At 44.7% G+C, this 23,351-nt stretch overlaps 7 protein-coding genes across 9 annotated transcripts; 6 read left to right on the top strand and 1 right to left on the bottom strand.

The window, feature by feature from the left end:
- Nucleotides 1–97: 97 nt before the first annotated feature.
- On the bottom strand, nt 98–1,176 carry LOC6730573. 2 transcript variants are annotated; one of them, XM_016179373.3, is made up of 4 exons: nt 1,049–1,176; nt 861–988; nt 695–808; nt 98–644 (listed from the first exon to the last, which is right to left on the bottom strand). In XM_016179373.3, exons 2-4 carry the CDS (start codon nt 930–932, stop codon nt 204–206), a joined length of 627 nt encoding a protein of 208 aa, XP_016023017.1. In that variant the 5' UTR covers nt 933–988; nt 1,049–1,176; the 3' UTR covers nt 98–203. The 2 variants fall into 2 exon arrangements, with proteins under 2 accessions (XP_016023017.1, XP_039154189.1); XM_039298255.2 differs by having other exon boundaries at nt 1,070–1,105.
- A 6,104-nt stretch (nt 1,177–7,280) lies between these two features.
- LOC6730572 (apolipoprotein D) lies at nt 7,281–9,086 on the top strand. Its single transcript, XM_002077715.4, has 6 exons — nt 7,281–7,435; nt 7,498–7,618; nt 8,135–8,265; nt 8,325–8,404; nt 8,470–8,568; nt 8,693–9,086. Exons 1-6 carry the CDS (start codon nt 7,419–7,421, stop codon nt 8,917–8,919), a joined length of 675 nt encoding a protein of 224 aa, XP_002077751.3. The 5' UTR covers nt 7,281–7,418; the 3' UTR covers nt 8,920–9,086.
- Nucleotides 9,087–9,148: 62 nt separating this feature from the next.
- On the top strand, nt 9,149–10,117 carry LOC6730571. Of its 2 annotated transcripts, none has more exons than XM_016179212.3 (5): nt 9,149–9,277; nt 9,341–9,571; nt 9,621–9,700; nt 9,771–9,869; nt 9,930–10,117. In XM_016179212.3, exons 1-5 carry the CDS (start codon nt 9,255–9,257, stop codon nt 10,067–10,069), a joined length of 573 nt encoding a protein of 190 aa, XP_016023016.1. In that variant the 5' UTR covers nt 9,149–9,254; the 3' UTR covers nt 10,070–10,117. The 2 variants fall into 2 exon arrangements, with proteins under 2 accessions (XP_016023016.1, XP_002077750.1); XM_002077714.4 differs by having other exon boundaries at nt 9,621–9,706.
- A 2,984-nt stretch (nt 10,118–13,101) lies between these two features.
- LOC6730570 (pseudouridine-5'-phosphatase) lies at nt 13,102–14,129 on the top strand. Its single transcript, XM_002077713.4, has 2 exons — nt 13,102–13,340; nt 13,408–14,129. The coding sequence occupies exons 1-2, from the start codon at nt 13,274–13,276 to the stop codon at nt 14,061–14,063; spliced, it is 723 nt and encodes a 240-aa protein (XP_002077749.1). The 5' UTR covers nt 13,102–13,273; the 3' UTR covers nt 14,064–14,129.
- Nucleotides 14,130–14,145: 16 nt separating this feature from the next.
- LOC6730569 (probable pseudouridine-5'-phosphatase) lies at nt 14,146–14,912 on the top strand. Its single transcript, XM_016179213.2, has one exon. The coding sequence runs from the start codon at nt 14,146–14,148 to the stop codon at nt 14,854–14,856; it is 711 nt and encodes a 236-aa protein (XP_016023015.1). The 3' UTR covers nt 14,857–14,912.
- On the top strand, nt 14,904–16,071 carry LOC6730568 (pseudouridine-5'-phosphatase). Its single transcript, XM_016179214.3, has 2 exons — nt 14,904–15,149; nt 15,199–16,071. Exons 1-2 carry the CDS (start codon nt 15,032–15,034, stop codon nt 15,993–15,995), a joined length of 915 nt encoding a protein of 304 aa, XP_016023014.1. The 5' UTR covers nt 14,904–15,031; the 3' UTR covers nt 15,996–16,071.
- Nucleotides 16,072–16,132: 61 nt separating this feature from the next.
- On the top strand, nt 16,133–17,208 carry LOC27207090 (probable pseudouridine-5'-phosphatase). The gene is made up of 2 exons (XM_016182839.3): nt 16,133–16,337; nt 16,394–17,208. The coding sequence occupies exons 1-2, from the start codon at nt 16,220–16,222 to the stop codon at nt 17,173–17,175; spliced, it is 900 nt and encodes a 299-aa protein (XP_016023013.1). The 5' UTR covers nt 16,133–16,219; the 3' UTR covers nt 17,176–17,208.
- Nucleotides 17,209–23,351: the final 6,143 nt, after the last annotated feature.

The following is a 23,351-nucleotide window of genomic DNA, read 5'->3' as shown; positions in this document are numbered from 1 at the left end:
CCCACTTCCCCTCGGGCTACAACATAATCAAATCAATTGACAGGAAAGCGCAGACAGTTGGCCCAACCAACTGCGACTAATGCGTCGCCATCAGATATGCAAACAATCGGCGGGCAGACGAATCTTCTGCAGTCACCAAGTTTATTAAACCGGACTATGACAATGTTTTGGAGGCACACAGTTCCCTGGGAAGAGGTAGAGTTTCAGTGCGACTTGGTCTTGTGGGCTGTCCTCCTGCAGGCATTGCGCAGCACAGCGGGCAAAGGAGTACCCGAGAGGCTCCGCACGTCGCCCGGCTGGATGTTTCCAAGCAAATTGAACAGGCGGTGGAACTGGTGGCTGGTGGGCGAAATATTGTTGTAGATCTTGTCGTCCACGTAGACTACATCGATGCCCTCTTCCATGATTATGGAGTGGTAGTGGTGGTTGTGCGGAAAGAAGTCCAGCAGCGTGCTCAGTTCCTTTGTGGCCAGAGAGTTCTTCATCTCGGCGGGCTGCTTGATCAGGAACACCACGATGTCCTTGTCGCTGTAGAGGCTCTGACCAGCCGGAAGGAGCGTCAGCTCAACCACAGCCCGCTGGACGCAGATGAACTCGGGCTCGTAGGGCTGCATGGCGTGGAAGGTCAGCAGAGTCGGATCCGGCTAGTGAAATAGTTGAATCAGTATCTCCAGCTCCTTCGAATGCAACTTACATTGAACCGCCTCTTGTAGGTGTCCAGCAGCCTTTCAGTGCTGTAAATCGTGCCATGCCACATCGGCGGCAGGTAAATCTCGGTGTCCGCCGATGTCAGCAGCATAGTGCCATGCTATAAACATGTGCTTTTGTTTAAATCACAAATATTATAATTGAAAAATTACCAGATCGTAGGAGTAAGTGCTCAGGGTTTCGGGTGTCACCTCCTTGGGATTTCCAAAGTCGTCCAGGAACATGATTTTGACCTTTTCTTCACTACACAGCCTTCGAGTTCAAATATAATTTAGCACAACTATTTTGATTAACAAGTCTGTTAATTTGGTTGCAATCTACTTTGATCAAGATTTATAACCTTGCTTATTAGCACGCTTACTCCGAAAGTTTGGATTCTAGTGTGGACGCAGTTCAATTCATAGAAAATCCTGTAACTCATCAGTGTTGTACAATTAATAAATTTTGGGGTTTTTTTTTAACTCGCAGACCGTTTGTGCATAAGCTCTATGATCTAAACAAAAAGAACTTACAATAGTACCCATAGTTGCATTCCGATTCCCCAAGAGACGCCAGGGAGGTGTTTCCGTCCCAACTGCCACTGCCTTCCACTTCTGAGGCGATTATCTGGTTTCGCTCGGCCCCATAAATTTGTCCACGCCCATAACTGAGCTGACAACTTAAGTGCGGTCATGTTTTTGGGGTCCAGTTCTCCAGATCTCCAGCCAGAGCTCCCCTCCATTAGGAAAACAATTACAGACGACACTGACAGGCTCGAAATGCCGGGCGCAACTGAAACTGAGATCCAGGACGCATTCTACCAGCGGAAGGAGCAGCTAGAGGAGGAGTGGGCCAGGAAGAGATAGCATTCGGCGTCTGGCCGGGATGTGGCCATAAATTATGAGTTTGTCGTCACATGCTGGCGGTCTGGTGGTCTTAGCCGGTGGTCATGTCTATTAAGAAGCCCTAAGGATATCCAACTGTCCAGCTGTCCGATTTTTGACACTCCTTCGGGTTTATTTTGCCAATCCTTTGGCTTTGCATATTTGGAGCAGCCCTCGCTGGCCGTTTTGCAAACTTTTCATAGGTGCTTTCGGTGGTTTAACCCTGCTCCCTCGGATTCAAATCCCCGAGACATAAATTATAGCCCCGAAATTTCCTGCTTCATTTTCTTGCTCACGAACTAGAGGGCGTCACATGTGTGTCTAAGTGATTTTCAATAAGTTGCGAGTTCTTAGGGGTGGGGTCAAAGTTTTTGGGGCACGATTTTTCACGGCCCCCAGATGTCTATATGTGTGTATGTGTATATGGAATTTATATATGTATGTATGGGAGCAGCATAATTTATGGCGCCTTCGCATGTGGGTGTGTGTCTGAGCTGGCGGATTTTCGCAGGCGTCGATAATGACGAGCGATTTCTCATAGCCAAAAGTGAGTTTTGGTCGGGTGTGGGATTGCTATTGGTATGAGAACTGGGACTGGGATGTACTGAGGAGGAGCTCTCATTTCGCCAAAGCACCAGCCATTTGCAGCAGCTGCGACCGACCTTTGACATCCCCCAGGCCCAAGTCCTCCACGTTCCCGGCCCAAACTACATGGCACGTAAAAACAAACTTGATTCTCGGCCATCAAAAGCGCCATCCGTCTTCCAGCAAACGTTCTCTTTGACTGCCAAGCTGCCAAGTGCGCGACGTGATTCAATATTTTTGCGAAATTATTTTTTAATCATAGTTGCACTGGAGTCAAGCAAATATAGAAACTTGGGAGGCGACATGATCGAATACAAAGTGAGCAGTTGCCAAAATCAATAGGACATAGAGAATAAATTGAAAGGTGATATCCTTGAAGCGGCATAAGATATATTTATCCACTTCAATTCAAAATGTATGACATTAGAGAAAGAAAATAATATTTTTTATCATTTATTTTTTCTCCTTTGATAATAAATGGCTGAGATGGTTAAGGTTAATGTAATTCTAGAAGCCTCAAAAACCACCTAAAAAATCCTCGAACAATAGATGAAAACTACATGTGTATAAGCCACACCAACTCACACATATATAAATCATAAAAACAACAAAGAAGGAAACCAGAAAGTGGCAAGAAACTTTTGCAATTTGCAAGACTTGCAGCTGGCATCGGTCGCCACTCTCGGCTATTAACGCAATCGAATGACGTTCTTGGCTCGGATTCGGATTCGGATTGGGATTGGGATTAGGATTCGCCCTGCTCTTTATGGTAAATGCCCGCAAAATGTTTGAAGCGCTCAAATGGTAAAATGGTGAAATGGCAACCAAATCAGCGGATCCCATGCCATCCTAAAAATTGCAATTGTGACAATGCTGACAATCTGCAGGCGACAGCCAACACAGAGTTCCAACCGGAAGTCGGGGGAATCGGGAAGTAACTGTGAAGGATGGGGGAAACAGACGGCAATGGCAGTTCCGTCTACATCTCGCGCAGCTCCTCTGTACACTTGGAAAAAACTTTACATGTTCTTAAATATATGAAAACAATAATTGAATATTTCAGGTCTCTCTTATCCAGCTCCATAATGCATCCAATTGAATTGTGTGAGCATTTGAAGGACTTATTGGTGGGGCAGTGCTATTTATCTTTGTTACTTCTCATTTTTGTACAGTGTATTGTCCGTCTGGCGGCTGCCTTCATGGCAGCGTCAAGAAAACGGCGACACTTACAATCAGTATGAAATTTACGCGATTTTCATTGCGGCAAATGGTTTGCTTTTTTCGGTATTAACATTTCTCGCCAGGCATTTGGGGAGAATAAAGAAAGTGGGGGATTGATGGGTGGTGGGAGCGTTGGAGGTTGGACTTTGGAGCCCAGCTGAAGTCGTGCCAATTTCATAATGCTGTTCATATTTCGTTGGGCATATGCCGATTCTAATGCTGATTAAAGTTAAGCACAATTGAGAATAATCTTCATTCTCAAGCAATCTTTAATGCAGTTAGCTTCTTATGTAGAGTTCAGAATGAATAAACCCAGAGGTCTTTAGTCTGGCCGATCTCCCCGTGGAGTGTGCAGAGTATTCGCTGTTCCCCGAAGGAATATGATTTGCTCGCCGGTTGGCTGGCTCCTTGGCTGCAGCCATAACCAGGATAACAACAAACGGGCAAACAGCTCGCGGCTGCCACGAGCCAAAAGTGGCATCAGCTGCGGCAGTTGGCGCGGATATATCTAACCCCTCCCGCGCCCACGCCCCGCCTCCGCCACCTGCCAGCCACCCCATCGGCCGACATATATCCTGGGCTGACTGACTCGAGCCGAGGATAATGCAATAAGCGTTGCCAACAAGCGCGCAACGTCTTCGTCCTGCGACTTTGGGCCCTCCAGCGATTGAGCCACTGCGTTTGTGGGTGGGCTGGGGCTAGGCGGAGCGGGAGGGGGCTTTCCAGGGGGGTGCACATGTGCGCCAGACAGGTTATGCGCTATAAAAAATTTAAGAAATTGCTACCAACGCCAGCGCCAAAAACGACAATACTTACGAGCATTTCACAAATCAAAATACTTTCGAGAGTTGGTCCTTTTCGCAAGTACAGCCCTTCCCTGCCCTTTGTTGTCTGCCACCAGTGGTTATTGTTATTGTTCTTAATGTTGGCTTTCTTGTGTGCCAGACTTTTCCGCATTTTTCCACACTTTTCCCCCTGAACAACACAACTGATGCCCGAAGGAGCGATGCGAAAAACAATGTGCTAAATAAATAAATTTGTCCAAGATTGCGCATCAAAAAAAGGTGCAAGAAGTCAGGATATGGCTGTGGGAATGGTTTGCTTTTATGGCGTGGCAGGTGATCAGGTGGGTGTCATGTTGGATACAAGGATCAAACAGGACGATATGAGTATAATTCGAATGGGCGTAGTAAGGTTATTGAACAAACAAGCTCTAAAGCCTTGATGTTAGATGAGAAAGGATGTTAGCAAAAAATATCTACAACAGCAAAGGATCCAGCTGGGAATCCCTACGGACTAAGGTTTTAAATCTAAATCAATTATTCTTTTTGAGAACAGCAACTAGCAGAATGCAGTTTTTTCCCCAGACTTCTTGGCCATATCTCGGCTTAATGGCAGTACTTCCCAAGTACACCCCGTCCCCAGGTTCCATCCTAATCTATGGCCCATTGCGTGTGCAGGAGAACACGGCCAGTTGGTAATATCCTGGGAGAATGGCGTGCAAAAGGACAGGCAACAGAAGCGAGCACAAATTGCGACATGTTTTGCAATTCCCACGCATTCTGCGGAGCTCCCCACCCACTTTCGCAACTCCCACGCTCGGGTTAAAGGTCGCCGGAGTGTGTCTCCACCCACTTGATGTTGCTGCTCCAGCTGTCCTCGCCTGGATGTTATTTAGCCGACAGTTTAGTGCGATCCCCGCCGGGGGAACGGGAGTCGGGACTCCTTTTTTATGTCAACTGTTGATTGCAGCAGTGCACAGCTCCGAAAGGATATCAAAACGCAGCTGAACTGCAGCAATAATCAAAATTAATTCAATTTCGGCGGCTGGCTTTAAAGGTAGCCACTTAATTAAATGGCCACACGCGTGCTCCATATGTACACCCCGATATCCTGTGGCACTGCACTGATTTTCATGCATCTGGCAAAAATCTGCTTAAATCAAATTACATTCAACAAAATGCCCATAAAGCGAATGAATAACCACAAAATATTCGAGCACTTAAAATGGCAAAGTGATTGAATTGTGGGCATGGTTTTTCGAGAAGCGAACGTGACACGATCCAGTTTTTAAAACCATTATGTTAATGGAGTTGCTACATGACAATCCATTTTTATTTACTAATTCAAGATACATTCACTCTTATCCAAGTTCGTTTTAAATATTGTGTTTTGATGCTTAGCTCTACGTTTTATTTTTATAGACTTTATTAAAATATACCCTATAGTAATTGTAAAGCATATTTGTGTTCACGCACTCATCTCCAATTGTCAATGCACCATAAACCGCACAAATGCACCACAGTGACAGGTTGCAATGGGGACCAAGCTGGGGAAATATTAAACATTGACCTGAAAGTTTATTTAAGCGCAATGTCATAAACATTAAAGGTATATGCTTGACCCCTCTGAGCTACTATTGGCATACGCCCATGGCTGCACCTTCCGAAAACTGCACTTATGCCCTGTAATAACCAGCTCTCATCTGTCCACTCCCAGCTGCAGGCTTACGGTTGCCTTTGATCAAATTATCCCTGTAACCCCACTCCACCGGCTGCCCTCAAGGATTGCACCTGTTTTTAAGCTCAGATGTCCGGCAAATGCGTACATATTTTAAATTTAATTACTACACGCTGCATGCAGCAAACAGTGGCAGCCACAGCAAATCCGAGCCAGGACATCCATCCATCCATCCAAATGGGGCAAGCACAATCCTTTCGGTGGGGCAATGCGCTATGAACTCCCTTGCCCGAATAGTTGGCTGGCCATTCAAAATCTGCGCTAGCCGCACATGGATAAAAATATGAGTGCACCATGCGAGGGTGGATCGAAGACATTTGTCATGGAATGGAAACAACAATGACCAAGAAAAGGATTTGAATACTCGTTTGTTTTGTTCTCATTACAGGGTATAATTGATCGAGGGCCATATGATTTCTTCACAACTAATGATGCCTTCCTTACTTGCCAATCCACCCCTGTCGAAACATATATCACCTGAAATGCCTCTCCCTGCCCCAAAAACCCCTTCATCCACACAGACGCTTCAGCGTTCGTCCTGCGGGCATTTTTGCACATGTAACTCAATTTGTGGTTTACATTTAATTAATTTAATAATATATGGGGAAATTAAATTCTCTTCCTTCCCAGCTGCAAAGAGAAAAACCGCAGAAATCTCGCCACTGTCAACAATTCGTCTGGCCAGTCCGAGAACGAGCTGAAGGATACGAGCTGAAGGAACCTCAAATATACGAACATTTGTACTTATTTCGGCCCGCGCCGGCAAAGCGCTCAACAGATGGCGCTGGCAGAACGGCGAAAAGATGGCGCCACAAACACAATCCACATGAAGGGAAAAGCTCTCCTGCGGGTGGATGCTAAGAAACACCATTTATTTATTTAATTATTTCAGTGGTTCTGCATTTTAAATATTTTAGTAAAACCACTGTAGCACAAATTCCTTTTTTTTATAGTGTCATAAAATAACTAATACTAAGAAGTAAATTAATATAAAAAGGTATTAATATATGTATATGTCTGATTAATACGAATGAAATAAGTGAAAAGGTCATTCTGAATTGCGAATTGAATAACACATTTCTGATTACTCACTATTTAATTTCACTTAGCCATATCAGGGCATTGAACCTATTCAGCCGCGATCTCTCTTAATTAATTGACCCCCGTAATTGCAGTGCAAATTGTTCCGCTTTGCATGCGGAAGCCCTTATCGAAAGCGAATTATCGCGATGTGCATACAGAAATTATGTGAGTTATATCGGGATTGTTTTCCATAGCTGCCTGGTGATTGTAACGAGAGCAGTATGTTGCGATTCTGCAATCAGATCGTCTGCATTTCACTTCGTTCACATGGGCAATCCGATTCGGCGCACTCGAAAAGCTCGCTCGTGAAAAGCAAAGCTCTCGCATCCAGCCTATAAAAGATACAATGCAGATGCAGTCGAACCTCAGTTCTAAGCCAGAAGTAGAACGGATACCCAGTTCAGTGGATAGCAATCGTGTCTCCCAGTATATTCCAGAATGAATCATCACTCCAGGTAAGCGCCACTCACTGAGCACTAGCCCCAAGTTATTTACATTTCATTAATCATCCCCACAGTTCGCACCTGTTGCTGCTTATCTCCGTGGTATTTGGGGCAGTGTGGGTGGCCCATGCCCAGGTGCCATTTCCCGGCAAGTGCCCAGATGTTAAGCTACTGGACACCTTCGACGCGGAAGCGGTGAGTACTGACCTTAGGCCACCCGTCTCACATTGCATGTCAATCATCTCATTCTCATAGATTTAGAATAGGGAAGTCTAAATGATCAGTTTTAAGTGAACATGCTAATGAAGGCACTACAAAGTCTCAGTAGTTATAGATATTAGGGAATATATCGAATTAAGCGTTGATAGTTAAACTCCACATTAGTGAACAATTGGGCAAGTGCGATCTTCCAATTCAAAACTTCGTTAGTTATGCTAAATTGATAAGTTCAAAACTATAATGATAAGATAGGCAAATTAGTTTCATATTAATAAAGGGCATTGTTGTTACAGCTTTGTAGGCAAATATTTGTATTTGGTATTTTTTAATTATCGGACCTTACTTATCTAATCTAACTATAATTATTCCCAGAGTTTTAAATAATAAGTAAACACTTTGAGCTACAGTTTATGTTACTTATTATATGACCATCTGCTGATACGTAATATTGTTACATTGTATTTATTATTATTATTATTCCAAATACTTCAGTATATGGGTGTGTGGTACGAGTACGCGGCCTATCCATTTGCTTTCGAGATCGGCAAGAAGTGCATCTACGCCAACTACAGTCTCATAGACAACAGCACTGTTTCGGTGGTGAATGCGGCCATCAATCGATTGTGAGTATCAAGTAGAATAATCTGAAACACTCCATTTAATCAAAAAATCGATGAAAAAGCACCGGGCAACCCTCGAATGTAACTGGACAGGCCAAGGTCCTTGGACCCGGTCAATTGGCCGTGGCCTTTTACCCGACGCGTGAGTAATGCCAACTTTAGGTGGTCTCTTAACCAACATTTGTTTGCTTATCCAATACATTTTAGAGCCATTGACGAAGGCCAACTACCTGGTTTTGGGCACCGATTACGAGTCATACGCCGTCGTCTACAGCTGCACCAGTGTAACGCCTTTGGCCAATTTCAGTGAGTTAATCGGGTGTCTAGTCAGCTAGTCAGCAAGTCAGCATGTTCATATGCGAACTGTGTCATAACTAAAATGGAGTGACAAGCACTTACGCCAGAATGATAATTATCATTTTAATTGCAGAAATTGTTTGGATCTTGACTCGTCAGCGTGAACCTTCAGCGGAAGTGGTTGATGCGGCCAGAAAGATCTTGGAAGACAACGATGTATCCCAGGCCTTCCTCATCGATACTGTTCAGAAGAACTGCCCCCGGTTGGATGGTAATGGCACCGGGCTGGCCGGAGAGGATGGCCTCGATGTGGATGACTTCGTGTCCACCACTGTGCCCAATGCCATCGAAAAGGCATGAGAATGGCTCCGACGCCTCTACGAGCGTCTCTACGACATATTTATGAACTTCCTAAGTTACTAAGTGTCATGTAAACACAGCGATCGTGTATCGATTGCTAAATGTTCTTTGGTGCTTCGATTTAAGTTTGTTGTATTGCGAGGAATAAATAAATAGAAAAACGATCATGTAAAGAGTTTATACAACTGAGATGTACACGATCAAGTGACTCAATGGAACGGTTCCGCTTTTGTTTTGCGCATAATCTTGATTATTTTGCATTAAGCCGCATACAGTAGATTCAAATAAGCCAGTCCAAATGATTCAGTTTTCAGTTTTACTCAAACCGTTCCAGCATGATCAAGTGGAAGATCTTCGTGTGAGTGCAGCCTCTGAATATCAGCTATATGAATATTGATTAGCCTACTTAATTCTCCGAAAGCCTTGCAATCCTATGTCTTCAATCTTCAATGGCCATGCGGGCCTTTCATGGCGCCTGTCCCTCCAACATGACGGCTGTTGGGGATTTGGACATGGAACGATTCAAAGGAAAGTGGTACACCCACTCGATATATCCTCATCTCTCGTTGCGAGTGGAAAAATGTCAGTCGACGGATTTCATGGAGGTGGAAGAGAATAAATTCAGCGTTGTGGCCCGCGAACTGAACAGCCAGTGAGTGATTTTCAATATTTTGAAACAAATCTATAAGCCACATTCACAGAACTGGTACTGTAAAGATGAGAAAGGCAGACATACTGCGCGTGGAGCCAGAATTTGGGCGGTATATTTTGGACACAACAAGTACGGGTAAATTATGGTGGAATTAGTTAAGCCAATTAAAGCGAGTTATTAACGTGTTTTAATTTTGCAGCTTTTCCTGAGGGCGTTCTGATGTATGTTCTGGATACCGATTATGTGAACTTCGCCATCCGATTTATGTGCTTTGATGCCAGCAAAATATTCAGTTTTCGTGAGTGTAGTGCAGTGAATAATAAATACTTTCCCCTAATACGATCCCTTGATCCCACAGATTGGGCAGTCATCCAAACCCGAAAACGATTGCCCAGTGCTCAGGTGATACATATGGCTCAGTACTTTGGAAAAATGTCCGGTCTTGTTATAGGGGACATGAGCAAAGTTCCGCAGGAGTCGTGTCCCTACGATACCTGAACAATATAAGCTTTGTTTTTAAATAAAAGTGTAACTTGCAAGTCTCAATCAGCATATCGAATTGATTTTGGACTCCCGATTAAGGAAATTAAACCGTTCTGGGAACTCGTTTTTAAAAGCTTCATTAACAAAAATCATAGTGATTCTATGTGAACCCCATTTACCACCCACAAGACTGCCTTATTTGCTCGGCCTTGGTGAGCAAAACAAATGTTGGCCCACAGAAACGAGCATAAATCACAAAACCGCACTTGGAACGGATGCGCATAGATAAACCTGGCCCACCAACTCATCTCGCTCCCTGGACAGGAATAAAGAAAAAGGACAATTGTAAAATTAAACAGCGAAAAGGCAGGACGAAGGGTCCTTGCAGAGCGAAAACTCCGAGCGTCCATTGGGGAAATTTTATGGTACAACGATTTTTAGAAGCTGTACAAACATATACATTGTATATATCTATGTCTATATTTTATTTGCCCGCCTTCCATTTTTGTTTTCGAGTTTCCCAGACTGCGACAGCTCCCGCGGCATTCGAGCTGGTTGTGCAGCATTTGTTGCAAGGGTCGAGGAATCGGGCTAGGAATCGGTCGTGTGGGAGTCCCCGGCCAACTCACCTCTTTCCTCCCAACGACTGCTACTCGCTATGCATACAAAATTTGTTTTGTAAACAAAGTAATGCCATTACAAACAAATTGGACTTTGTGCCCATGTTTTACACCCACCCCAGCCACGACATTGTTGCACTGGCATCCTTTGGGAAATCGCTCTGCGGAGCGTCCTGATGATTGAAGGAATATGTGACTGACATTTGAGCCTGCTCCGCACAGAGAAGGATAGCATTTATTGAGTGCCAAAGGACGATTCCTGCTTGCAGTTTTGCGGTTTGCCCGCCGGCTATTGGGTTACTCTTTGGAGATTATATCGTACCCTATTTATTCAATTTGGTATTCCTTGCGGTGCCCGAGGGCTCGGAACTGGACCGTCTGAGTGTGGTACCTCTGATGGGGAAGGCTTTTAAAAGACCCCATTGAAGACAGTAGGTTTAAGATGCATCTATTTTTATGGAGGATTCTGAGGAACATTACCGTGAGTGGAACTGTTGGATCCAACTAAAGTTCACTTTATTCACTTACGATATTCAGTTCTGATGCTGTAATTCATCCATTAAAATCCCCTGAAATTGACTTTACTTTGTTCTATCTGCACTTCACACCACATCCATGCTGGCACCTCCTTCAATAGCCTTTCATTTATCATCTCCTCAATGGAAAATGCCAAATCAGCTAAAGCAATTTGCTGTCAGCAAGGTACTGGCGATAAAAGTGGCCCACTCCACACTCGCAGATCCCCATTTGGCCACCACCTCCTCCCAGTCAATAAAATGCCTTTTAATTAATCGGACGGTTGGCCGGAGGACGGATAATTATCCGGACGCTGTGCGTCAGCTGTTGTGGATACCAAATGGGAACAGGACTCTGGGAACAGGACATTCGAATGCAGCGACGAATTGTGTGCATAAATTATGCAGCCAGCCATTTTGGGAAGCCCCACATTTATGGTATTTCACCTTTTTTTGTACGGTATGAGTAGAAGGATATGCGGCATTGGTAATTACAGATGGCAACTTTAATACAAAATATTTATGTATACCAATCACAGGAGATGCCTTAGTGGCTCCCAATTTTTTTCTACTACTATTATCAATAACGCCTAATAATAGGCCAAGTATTATGTCATACAGAGTAACTCATGGTCTCAACCAAAGGATTTAACGAATTAACTTCCTTTTTTTGGCTTGGTTAGGGGAATTCCCACTTGGCTGACCAGCAACAATATGTTGCAAACGTTTAATTTGAACGCGTCTCTAATCGCTGTCCTGGCAACGAGGACTCTCCACCTGCCACCTGAAATCTGGGCGCTGTAATTGCGTTCATTGAATTGTTAACTGGTCTGCTTGTCTGCCAGCCTGCATTTCAGTCCCCGAAACCGCAAACTTGCAGCGAGGGCGGCCAAAAGCCGTTGTTATCCTTGCGGTCCTTGTGGCTTCGTGTGAACGCGACTGCGAGTGTGGATGCGGATGGGTCCCCTTGAGCTGATTTCCGCACTGGCTGGCGAGTCCTTCGATATCCCGGTCAAAGCACATCAAACTTTTTGGCTCTCCCTGCGGGCCATCTGCATTTGGCATTTATTGGTATTGTTCCAATTAAAGTTGGACTCGGTCGTAAAATATGCAAGCTCAGTGAACCAGTTAGCCATTCGCCATCGCGCAACTTCTGGTTCGATTTGGCGGCCACAGGACATTAATGCGTTACGGTCAATGGTTGCGACTGCAACCGAGCCAGCGCTGCCAATAAAAGGTAATAAAATGCCCCATCCTTCGGTAGTCAATGCGGATGGTCGAAGTTTTGCGATGGAGTGGCTTCTGAAGATACTAAGTGGGATTTCTCAGCAAGGATCAATTAAAATTGTGGCAATATAAAAGCACAAGAGATTACGCTAGAGTCGCGTTTCTCAACTATCAAATAATATTATATATAAGAATAATATTATTATAAGGTATTTAGAATTCAACTCATATCAATTGAACTATGATCTTCAATTATATCAATGCTTCGAAGCCTATCAGCCATCATAAATTTCCGCTTTCAACTCCCCCTGAAAGTCATCAAAATGCGCAAACATTTCGTTAACTCGTTTCATTTCAAAATCAAGCGTCGCGACGCATTCACCTTTGACCCGCCACCTGCTCCACCCACCGCAGAAAGTTTCGCACCACATGCTGCATGCACCACCAACCCAATCTACTCCCCCTGTCTTCCCAACATTTTGCGGCACGTATTGGCCAAAGCCAAAGTTTCGGCGACGCGCTGGTGAAAACGTCTCTTGCGGCTTGGTTGCCAACTGCTTAATCAATTACGCAACTTTGTAACAACATGCGAGTCCTGACCAAAAAGCGTGCACCGCATGCATTAGACTTAGCTAAAAATACGAAAGTGCAACTACCCCCGAAAGGAATGAAATTTGAAAATGAAATCAGGACCTCTTGGAATTATCCCTCAAAATTCTGAAAGAATAATCAGTTACAGAAGAACCACATTTTTGTAGTTAGTTTTTGGAAGAATTAGGCACCATTCTGGCCAAGGCGAACCCTCTAAATTAAGGAGCATGCTGTGTGTGATATGAAGAGCTTAGACCATTGTAGAAATGCCCTCCAAGAAGTGTTACTGCCCCGTCACTCACGTCATCTTTGACTGCGATGGAACCTTGATAGGTGTATTCCATTTAACGTATTCTAATTGAATAAATGGTTTATATTCATACTTTTCTTCCTCTTTTAGATAGCGAAGGTATCTACCTCAAAACGGTTCAAGACTTGCTGGCTAAATATGGCAAAACGTACACCAAAGCCGATCAGACGAACCATATGGGAATGGCGGTCGGTGCATTTTCCCAACACATCGTCAAGGATCTAAAACTTCCGTTGTCACCTGCGGAATTTCAAAAGGAATTCGAGGCAGCTGTTGATAAGAGCATGGGAAGAGTGGCTCTGCTGCCGGGGGTCAGGGATCTGATTCTCCACTTGCACGAATACCGCATACCCTTCTGCATAGCCACAAGTTCGTTTAGACAACTGTTCAAAGTGAAGGCCGAGTCCTTCAAGGATATCTTCCTGGCCTTTCACCACGTTGTCTGTGGCGATGATCCGGAACTGGGACCGGGAAGAGGAAAGCCCAACCCGGATATATATCTCCTGGCCGCCTCGCGATTCAATCCGCCCGCAGATCCCAAAAAGTGCCTTATATTCGAGGATGCTCCAGTGGGCCTCATAGGCGGAAAAGCAGCGGGATCCCAAGTCATCTTTATTCCTCCTGATCACGTTTCCAAGCAGCAGAAAAAGGGCGCCACCATGGTTCTCAAATCGATGGCGGACTTTAAGCCTGAGCTCTTTGGTCTCCCACCCTTTGACGCCTGCTCCAAATTCGAGTTTGGCTAACCCCTAGCACTCAAAATTGATCCGTCAAAATTAGTATTCTACTTATAAAATAAAAAATAATCCAAATTTCAAGTGTACTAAAATGTCGGAGGAAGAGGCTGGTTCTAGGCTGTGTTCTTTTCAGCCAGTTACCCATTGCATTTTCGAACTCGATGGTCTGTTGATAGACAGCGAGCGTTTGAGAACGGAAACCGTTCAAAGGATTCTGGATCCCTATGGTCATACGTATAGCTTCGATCTGAAGATGCGGTGCATGGGAAAGCCGGATTCCGAGCAGGCTGCTCTCATCGTAAACACCTTCAATCTGCCCTTCAGCATGACGGAGTTTGAGAACCAACAGGAACTCCAGTGTCGTGGCAAAATGGGTTTCATTCGACTGATGCCCGGTGTGGAGCGTCTACTGCATCACCTCAAATCGTTCAACATTCCCATGGCGATCGGAAGTGGCTGCGGTAGGGATTCGTTTAGGATAAAGACGCGGCGGCACTCCAGGCTCTTCGATGTCTTCCACCACGTGGTTTTGAGCGGCTCCGACGAAGAAGTCAAGGAGGGGAAACCTGCTCCGGATGTTTTCCTCACCACCGCCTCTCGTTTCGACGATTCGCCGGAGCCGAACAAGTGCCTGGTCTTCGAGTCCTCTTTAGTTGGAATGGAGGCTGCTCTAGCCGCTGGCATGCAGGTGGTCCTCGTGCCCGATCCTCTGGTATCCATTCGCGCAAGTGCTCCGGCCACCTTGAGACTGCGATCGCTAGAAGTATTCAAGCCACAATATTTTGGACTGCCACCTTTGTGAGATATATGTAACGTGTAGTTTGAAATAAAATTTTGCACCGTATCAATAATTACAAATATAGGCAACATTGTTTCTAGTGTTAATTTTCACATTTTTAGACCTTGATACAGATAATGTTGATTTAAATTCGTTGAAAATTCCTCCAGTTCTAGAGCTCTTCTGGTAGAAAAAGAAGATGTGCACTTTTGGCTGCAGGACATGCAAGTCTCAACCAGATTGTGATGGCTGTTCCCCAACGTGCTGCAGTCCTTGTATCAGCTACTGCATTTTCGATCTAGAAAGTGCTGTCTTTGGTGAGCTTGATACTGGAAAATTGCCTTTATAAATCACTATCTTCTTCAGATACTCGCCACGTCTACCGGAAGGCTCTCAAGGAACTGGTTCGTTGTTATGATAAGAGGATACCAGACATTTTACATGTCCAGAGTGGTCCTATGACGATATCGGAGATGTCTGAACTGTTTTGCCGGAAGCTTGATATTCCGATGAGTTGGGAATCGTTTCGGTATGAACTTAACGAGCGGACCTCCCATTTAATCGCAAATCCGCCGTTTATGGATGGGATTGAGCGGCTGGTTCCGCACCTGCGCAATAGCTGCATGGAATTGGGCTTGATCACATCCAGCAACGAGGCCAACTACTGCTCGAAGATTCGCGGCCGGGAGGACTTCTTCGATAACTTCTCTACCGTGGTCTGTGCGGATGATCCGGAATTGCATGCACCCAAGCCCGAGCCCGACGTCTACCTGATTGCCATGTCGAGGCTAGGGGATGCCGGACCCGATTGCACCCTGGTTTTCGATGGCACTCCCAAAGGAGTTCAGGCGGCGAGCGATGCTCGACTGCCCGTCATAATGTTGGCCGAGAAGGACCTTCCCTGCTGTTGGTCCGAATTGGCCGCCTTGCGCTTCGAGTACCTGGATGACTTCGAGCCGGAGATGTATAATTTACCCCCGTTTACGGACCCTGCGCCCAAGAGGCGATCGAGTCGTCGGCGCACGAGATACAGCCAGAGATTGACTGTAATCCGGGCCAGAGCAGCTGAAGCAGCTGCCGCGGAGGAGGAGGAGGCAGAGGAGGAACCAGCCGAACCACCAGCACCAGCCGCCCTACCATCCATTTTGAATTTAAGAGAATGAGTCAAGTTTTAAAGAAGATTTATAAGAAATCAATCATTTTATAAGTTAATAAAAATATGTCGTTTTTGCACATTCATCTTACTTTTCGATTTCTTAGCAAAGATGTTCGGCTGTAGGGTACATAATTGGTTAACTTTGTTTTCAATGCGGCACATGTCAGTGTTCGGCCAAAATTCGTAGAACAAAATTTGAGTTTTGAAAAATTTGTAAAGTCCGGCCCAAAAATGTGCAGTGCGTGCTGTAAGTCTTGCAAGGCTCCGCCAGGATGCTCCCTTTGTCCACCGATGTGCTGTAGTCCGGGTATTAGCTATTGCATCTTCGATCTGGAGAGCGCCGTTTTCGGTAAGATAACCTTCGTACATTTTCAAAATCAAATTAAGACCACATTTCCCACATAGACACCCGTCATGTCTATAAGAGGGCCGTAATTGAGCTGGCTGCGAGTTACAACAAGGTTATCCCCGAAGCGGTTATGATACAAAGCGGTCCCATGGAAACGGCTGAGATGGCCGAGATGATATGCCGGAAATGCGATCTTCCCGTGAGCTGGGAGTCCTTTCGCTTTCAGCTGAATGAGCGAACATCCGACTTGATTGCCAATCCCACCCTGATGCCCGGAGTAGAGCGGTTGGTCACCCATTTGGGGAGGTGCTGTATGGGACTGGGGCTGATCACCTCGTGCTCCGAATCAATGTATTGCACTAAGATCCGTGATAGGGAGGACTTCTTCCAGAGTTTTTCATCGATAATATGCGCCGATGATGCGGACTTAAAGGCTCCCAAACCGGAACCGGATGTCTATTTAATTGCCATGAAACGGTTGGGAGATGCCGGACCAGATTGCACCCTGGTCTTCGATGGCACTCCTAAGGGAGTCCAGGCAGCGACGGATGCCCGACTGCCAGTGGTAATGTTGGCCGAAAAGGACCTGCCCTGCTGCTGGTCAGAGCTGGCCACTTTACGTTTGGAAACCCTGGAGGAGTTCGACCCGACGGAGTTCAACATGCCGCCGTACAGCTGCACGGAACCGCCTACCAAAAAACAAAAGGCTCCAAGTCGTCGTAGCTCCCAAAAATCTGCGGGAAGTCAGCGAAGTTCCGCTGCACTAAAGAAAGCTGCTGCGGATTCAGAAGCTGATGAGGGAGAGGAGGAGGAAAGCGAAGGCCAGGAGGTTGCATAATTGAAATCGTCCTGGATTTTATTGTATTCGATGGGAAACGTATTTTAAACATTTTGATTAAAGCTAAATGACGTTTGTAAAATCAATGATAAATGCAATTGTATGATTTGAATTCTCAAGTAAAAGTAATCAAGTCATAAGCCCTGGCTTAAATTGTCTCTTACTGATTCCTCAGGTATTTAAACCTTTCAAGCCAATTCATACGTAGTTAACAACTCAGCAGATTTGCGGTTAAATATATCCGCATCCAAATCCAGGCAATCTGCCTAAAAGCTTTTGCACTTCGCATTTCAGTAGAAATAAGCGGGAAGTTTTAACTTAAACGCTTAACAGATTAAATTACAACTGATGTGAAAGATTTGCTAAATGCACGTGTTCATTATTTGGTGTTAATGAAGTGCCAATTAATTGCAGCCTTTTTCTTGATACTTTGGCTTGAAGCGAAATCGATCCATAAAACTGTGAGCTGCGATAAGCTGCCTTAGCATTATTATTAACTATTGAAAAGGGAATTGTTTGCTCTATCTGCTGAATAATAAATACAGTTTAATTGAAAACGTTTTCGGGATGACAAGGAAATTGAATCCTATCGGCGAGCAATGATTTTACCAGCACACACTCATAGAAAAAAGCAAATGCAAATTCAGATGGAGATTAAAGAGCATTATAAATAATGCCGATTGTCTGAATTTTGCCATTGTTCACTGTTCGTTGTTCATTGGCATTTGACTAGCTCATCAAGTGCTTTCAATTAAAGATGATTAAGCGTTTTCCATTCTCCGCATTCACAGGATTCGCATTCTGCAAGACAATAAATCCCGGTTGCGTTCAGCATTTTCTTGCCGTCATCTTTGCTCTGTCTCTCTGCCAAAAGCCAATTGTTTGACAATTTAATTATTCAACACATTACGCATACGCAGTGTGCGCCACTGTGCACCAGTGTGTGTGTCTGTCGGTGTCTACAAGGGTGTAGACATGCAATATGTTTGCCTAGCTGCAGATGCCAACTTGCAACTTTCAGCCAACTCCTGCCAACTTATAATTACTTAATGCTCAACTCGGAAAATGTGTCTCCTGCCCCCAAAAGTCGGGTTTAGCCCCGCGACTCCTAAAAACGTCAGATGGCGCAAAGTGAATAAACCTTTTAACTCTTTAGACACATTTTTTGGCCTTATTTTTTAACTTTTCCCTGGCTTTTCTTCCGTTTCTGCCTAATGAACGGGCGCCACAGGAAGCACTCAAGGGCGAAAAGCTCAGCAGAACTGAATGCAAAAAAATAGTGAAAAGAAAATCGCATAAAATGGAAAGTGCCATGAGGAGCAAAAATAATAATAATTGTGAGCGTCAAAAGCACGATGCTCAAACAAGATCTGCGATTTTTTAACGTCTTAATTTAATTAAGCTAACAAAAAGACCCGCGGGGATCTCAGATTCAGTGAGAAATAAACTGACTGCTAGTAAATGGAAACGTTTTTAAGCCAAAAAGTTAATAAAGGGGGGAAAAAGTATATGTAACATGAACATTCTATTGTTAAAAAGTTTTAAAACCAATTTCGTGCGTAAAATCTTTAATAACCCCTTGTTAAGCAATGTGTAATTTTTGCATCATTACATGCCAATCGCATCGATTTTTGACAATGGAGCCGCATTGTTTCAGAGATTCAAGTGCCCTTGTGATTTTGGGTGGAACAACAACGCGGATTAACATGTGTCGACGAATGCTGAAAAGCTTTTCATAGTCTTACCCAGCATTCCGCTAAATTAATGTTAAAATGCAAGGACACAGGAGGTGGGTGGTTGGGTGGCCAGGCTGCTGGGCGGTTGAGGCCGTGAACCGCCATCCTGTGGTTTCTGCGGGCGTGGGTGTGCATTCGGAGCGTGCTTTGTGCGAGCCTTGTTATAAAGCATTAATCAAGCATACCTGCTGGGCAATCCCCAGTCCCAATCCCAATCCCCATCCCAATGCCTATCCCTTCTCGCTTTCCCGCCACTGCGGCCTTTGCCTTTGCTTGTTTGTGGTGGCGACAACGACGCAACGCCCAACCACCCAATCACCCAGCCACCCAAGCCCCCATCCCCCAGCAGGCCACTCGTCCAGTGGCTCAACCCCACATCCACCATCATTCAAAAGGGCACTAAATTGCCGCTCATTATGATGGGCTGGCATTACACGTATGCCCTAGTGGTGACAGCGTGACTTAAGGCAGTATAATTAACTATATGTAAACGTAGTATAAAATATTTGAGTGATAAAGGTTCAAAATAGCTATTAAGTAAATAAGTATTTGGCGATTGCATTGATTTTAATTCATAAAATTGTTGGAAAAGAGCTCGGATTAATCATTCATGTGACTATTGTAAAATAGTTAGTTGGGGTACTTCTAGTTTCACGCTGCCATCTCTGCCTCTTAAACCAATTTGTGTACGTGGGTATGTGTCCTTTTGCAATTTTCCAGCTAAATGGCATACATTAATTAACGGTTTTGTGCGACAGACGACTCGGGTCCAGATCCAGGTTCAGATTCAGGTCCAGACCCCAGAATGGCATTCATTCCGAGCCTGAGCCCCCAGCACCCCACCCCACCAGCTCACCAAAAAGATTAATGGTGCGCTATTAATGTGTAATGACAAATGTTAGTGCCTCCAAATGCCACGCCTCCCGCCTCCCTTTCCAACTGGATGTCTCACCTCGGCCATGAACGGATTTCGTTCCTCCGCCCATCATGGTGTCCATCCATTTGCGAAAATGATTGAAATAAATATTTAATTAAGGTACCAAAGTGCAACAGCAGCAAAAGCTGAGCGTCAACGCCAGGCAAACAAGAAAAAAGCAACTTGCTCTAAATTTTCATAAAAAATTCAATGCCACGCTCCGCCAACAGCCGACAACGATATGCAATAAAGTGCGGGCAGCAAAATGTGTCACCGTGTTACAAATAAAACCAATACCCTGGAAAGGGAAAGACTGAAGCTTGAAGCGAAGTTGATACTTAATAACGTGCCTTGAAAAGAAACATTGTAAGGATATATGAATAATAAAAATATTTATTGAATACCTTACTTCCTTTGAATGAATTGTATTGGTATAACCGATTTATCCACTGATGCACTTTTCCAGCCAAGTCAAGTTGATCCGCAGCGCACTATACCTCAGGCAACGACATAAAAACCAGGAGCAGCAACATCAAAATCCTTAGCAGCAACTCCAACGTCAGCGTCAAAGTGACAACAACAGAAGTCGGGCCAGATCGGTGCGAGGACTAGAGATATGGAGCTGGAATCGGAGGTGGAGCCGTGAGGTGGACACTTTGACCAACTGGTGTGCTGTTGCGGCAAACAAGTAAATAAATGACAAACTAAAGCCAAATTAAGTAAATAAAATTGTTGCCGCTGTCAGGGGCATAAAGTGACGCCTGACACGGACACGAGAACATGAGGCCAGGACATGGGACACAGGACTCGGCTCCTGGAGACTGACAGGACACAGGTTGGGGATCTCAGACGCAGGACTTCAGAGTCCTGTGACAGGCCTGAAAATGTCAACAAGTCGACTGTGAGTAGCAAAAAAAAGCACACACGCCGGAAATGTTGCAAAAACTATGGTTAAGTCAAAGATCAGGCTGAGGTTAAAGGTTGCGAGAACTTTAATGCCTGACGAGGCATTGGAAAATTAAAATGAGAAAAGGACGATAACCTCCGAGGACTTCCAGTGCGGCCTAGACAAACCCAAAAGACTTCTGCTTCGCATTGGGCAGACAAACGCTGACATCTGTCAAAACGAAAAGCGCACAATTTATCACAGGCAACAATAACGAAAATAAAGCCACAAAAGTACTGTGGGGATCCAAAGAGGAGACAATAGGAGCTCGATAAGCAGGAGAGCTCTGGACTATATGATACCCAGTAGCTTAGTGGACTGAAAATGTTCCTAGTCCAACTACAGTTTACCCTTTTCCCACATAGGATAGTGTGTTGCGTGTTGCGTTAATCACCACAAGAAAAGCTTTAGCCTTAAAGCGACAAATGGTAACAAAGGGGTTTTAGATGGACACCCAAATCCGGAACTCAGGAGTGGTAGGAGATGGAAAAGTGGCAGGACGGAGCAGAAGAGCCTCGTTGACGACAATGGAGTTGGTCAGGCGGAGATAGTGGCCAAAAAGAAAGGGGAAACGAGACGAGACGAGCTCGGGTTGATGATACGTAAGCCAAATGAAAAATCGACTCCCCAAGTGGGTGACTTCTGCATGTGTCCTTGCGGGTCCTTGCAGCCTCATCTATCACACCAACCCGAAAGAGGAGCAAAAACCACGATGGGGCATGCAACTTCCTCCATTTCGCAGGGGCGATCACATCTCTTCGTCTCCTGTTTTGAGATTATTTTTGTTTATGTGCGCGATTATCCAGCGAAATGGGTTTATGGAAACTCACTAAGAAATTTTCATGTAGGAGGTAATGAAAATGTCGAATTACTATTGTAGAAAATGGTATATTTGCCATTACACACAACTACCTAAACCATTTAGCCATTCTAACAAATCCATTTACTTTGGAAACCCTTTTATATCCTTGGAACATTTACAGAGTGAATCCACTTCGCAGCCGAGCTCAAAAGTAACTCCCCATTTTAATTTTGGAACAAATTCGGTACATTTGTTTTTGTTTAATGAAAATTTTCCCCGACTTTTTATACGGTGCGGTTTTTATTGTTTGTTGGCTGTGTGCTGGGGTTTTGACCACCCACCACGCCCTCCGCCTGCTGTCTTGTTTGTGTTTCATTAGGATTTTTGTCATTTTGGAGAATGGGATGGGGTAGCCCCCGACCAGGACTGTGATAAAACTAATGTTGACTTTCGACTGACCCGCTTTTCTGGCTCATATATGAATATACAATGTACAATGTTCATACGTGTGCCTGAGCAGCAAAAAATGGCAATAATTATAGCTGCTGAGGTCACAAAAAGTGAACATATCCGTATGCGTATGTTCCTGTGGTTTTGGGTTGGTTTGGGTTGCTTTTTCTAGCTTTCTAGCGGCCAAGAGAAATGCAATTACACTCGTATCTATTGCACTCGCAATTGTTCCGCTGTCAGTGTGTTGGTGTATCTGTGCATCGGTGTGTGTGTGTGTTCAAGTTATGTTGTGCAATTTTATATTGAGGTCACTGCTACTGACAGTAATTTATAAAAGTTTTGTTCATTTTTTCCGCCCGGGGCACAAAAAGGTCAAGAGTTTTGCTCATTTGTAGTCACTTGATGGTGGTGGCTGTGAATGGCGAATGGTGAATGCGACTATGCGAGATTAAATTGGAATTATGTGGGAACAAAACAAAGCGGTGAGTGGGCTAAACGAATGTGCCAGCAGATTTGTAATATCATCTTTGCCTGGGTTGATTGTTGGGCACTAATAAAATGAAATTGAAAAGGTCCTTTAATATATTGAGATGTTTGGGTAACTTGACTACACTGTATTTTTTCCTATAGACCTTTTCTTAACCTTTGTGCCATTGCACACTATTGCTATCCGTATCGTAGCAAACTTTTGCTTAAGTTGTGTTGTGATGTAAGGAAGCTGGAAAACTTGAATGTACCTTCATCTCAAAAACGCCCTTTCCAACATCTAGAAATCCGACGAGAACTCGATTTGAACTTCTCGCTGGCGCCATCTATCTACTCGCTGCCTGAAGAGTGCCACTCAATCTCATTTCTCCATTGCGCAGACTCAACTCATCCTGGAGCGAAAACACCACTCTCATTCAGCCCAGTGGAGCCAGAGACCAAGCAGAAACAGCTGGACAGAGCTACACTTCGAAGATGAAATACGTGGTCGCAGGATGTAGAAGCCCAAAGGTGGGATTCACTTTCAAGGGAAGCGGGACATTTGTGGGAGCTCTGCCTTTAATGGCGCATAATGTGCATAAAAATTGAGTATTCGTAAAAATATTAATAAGGGGTTTATTCGGGAGGCGTAAGGTTTAAACCTGATTGCGAGGCACTTCGATTTGACGAGCAGCTTTGGCCTTCAAGTGCGCCACTTGCCGTGTTTGAGCGGGCCATGAAATATGCATGAGAATCTGTCTGACCCAGCGATCCCCATCGAAATGCGGATGCAATGGTTCGGAACACCGAGAACGGGGGCCAGATGGCGGAAAGTCGGGCAGACAAGGCCAAAAGTCGTCG

This window comes from Drosophila simulans, chromosome 2L (genome assembly GCF_016746395.2).
Source record: "Drosophila simulans strain w501 chromosome 2L, Prin_Dsim_3.1, whole genome shotgun sequence".
Lineage (NCBI taxonomy): Eukaryota > Metazoa > Arthropoda > Insecta > Diptera > Drosophilidae > Drosophila > Drosophila simulans.
Note: the sequence above shows the minus strand (reverse complement) of the source record. Positions and strands in the feature narration are given on the sequence as shown.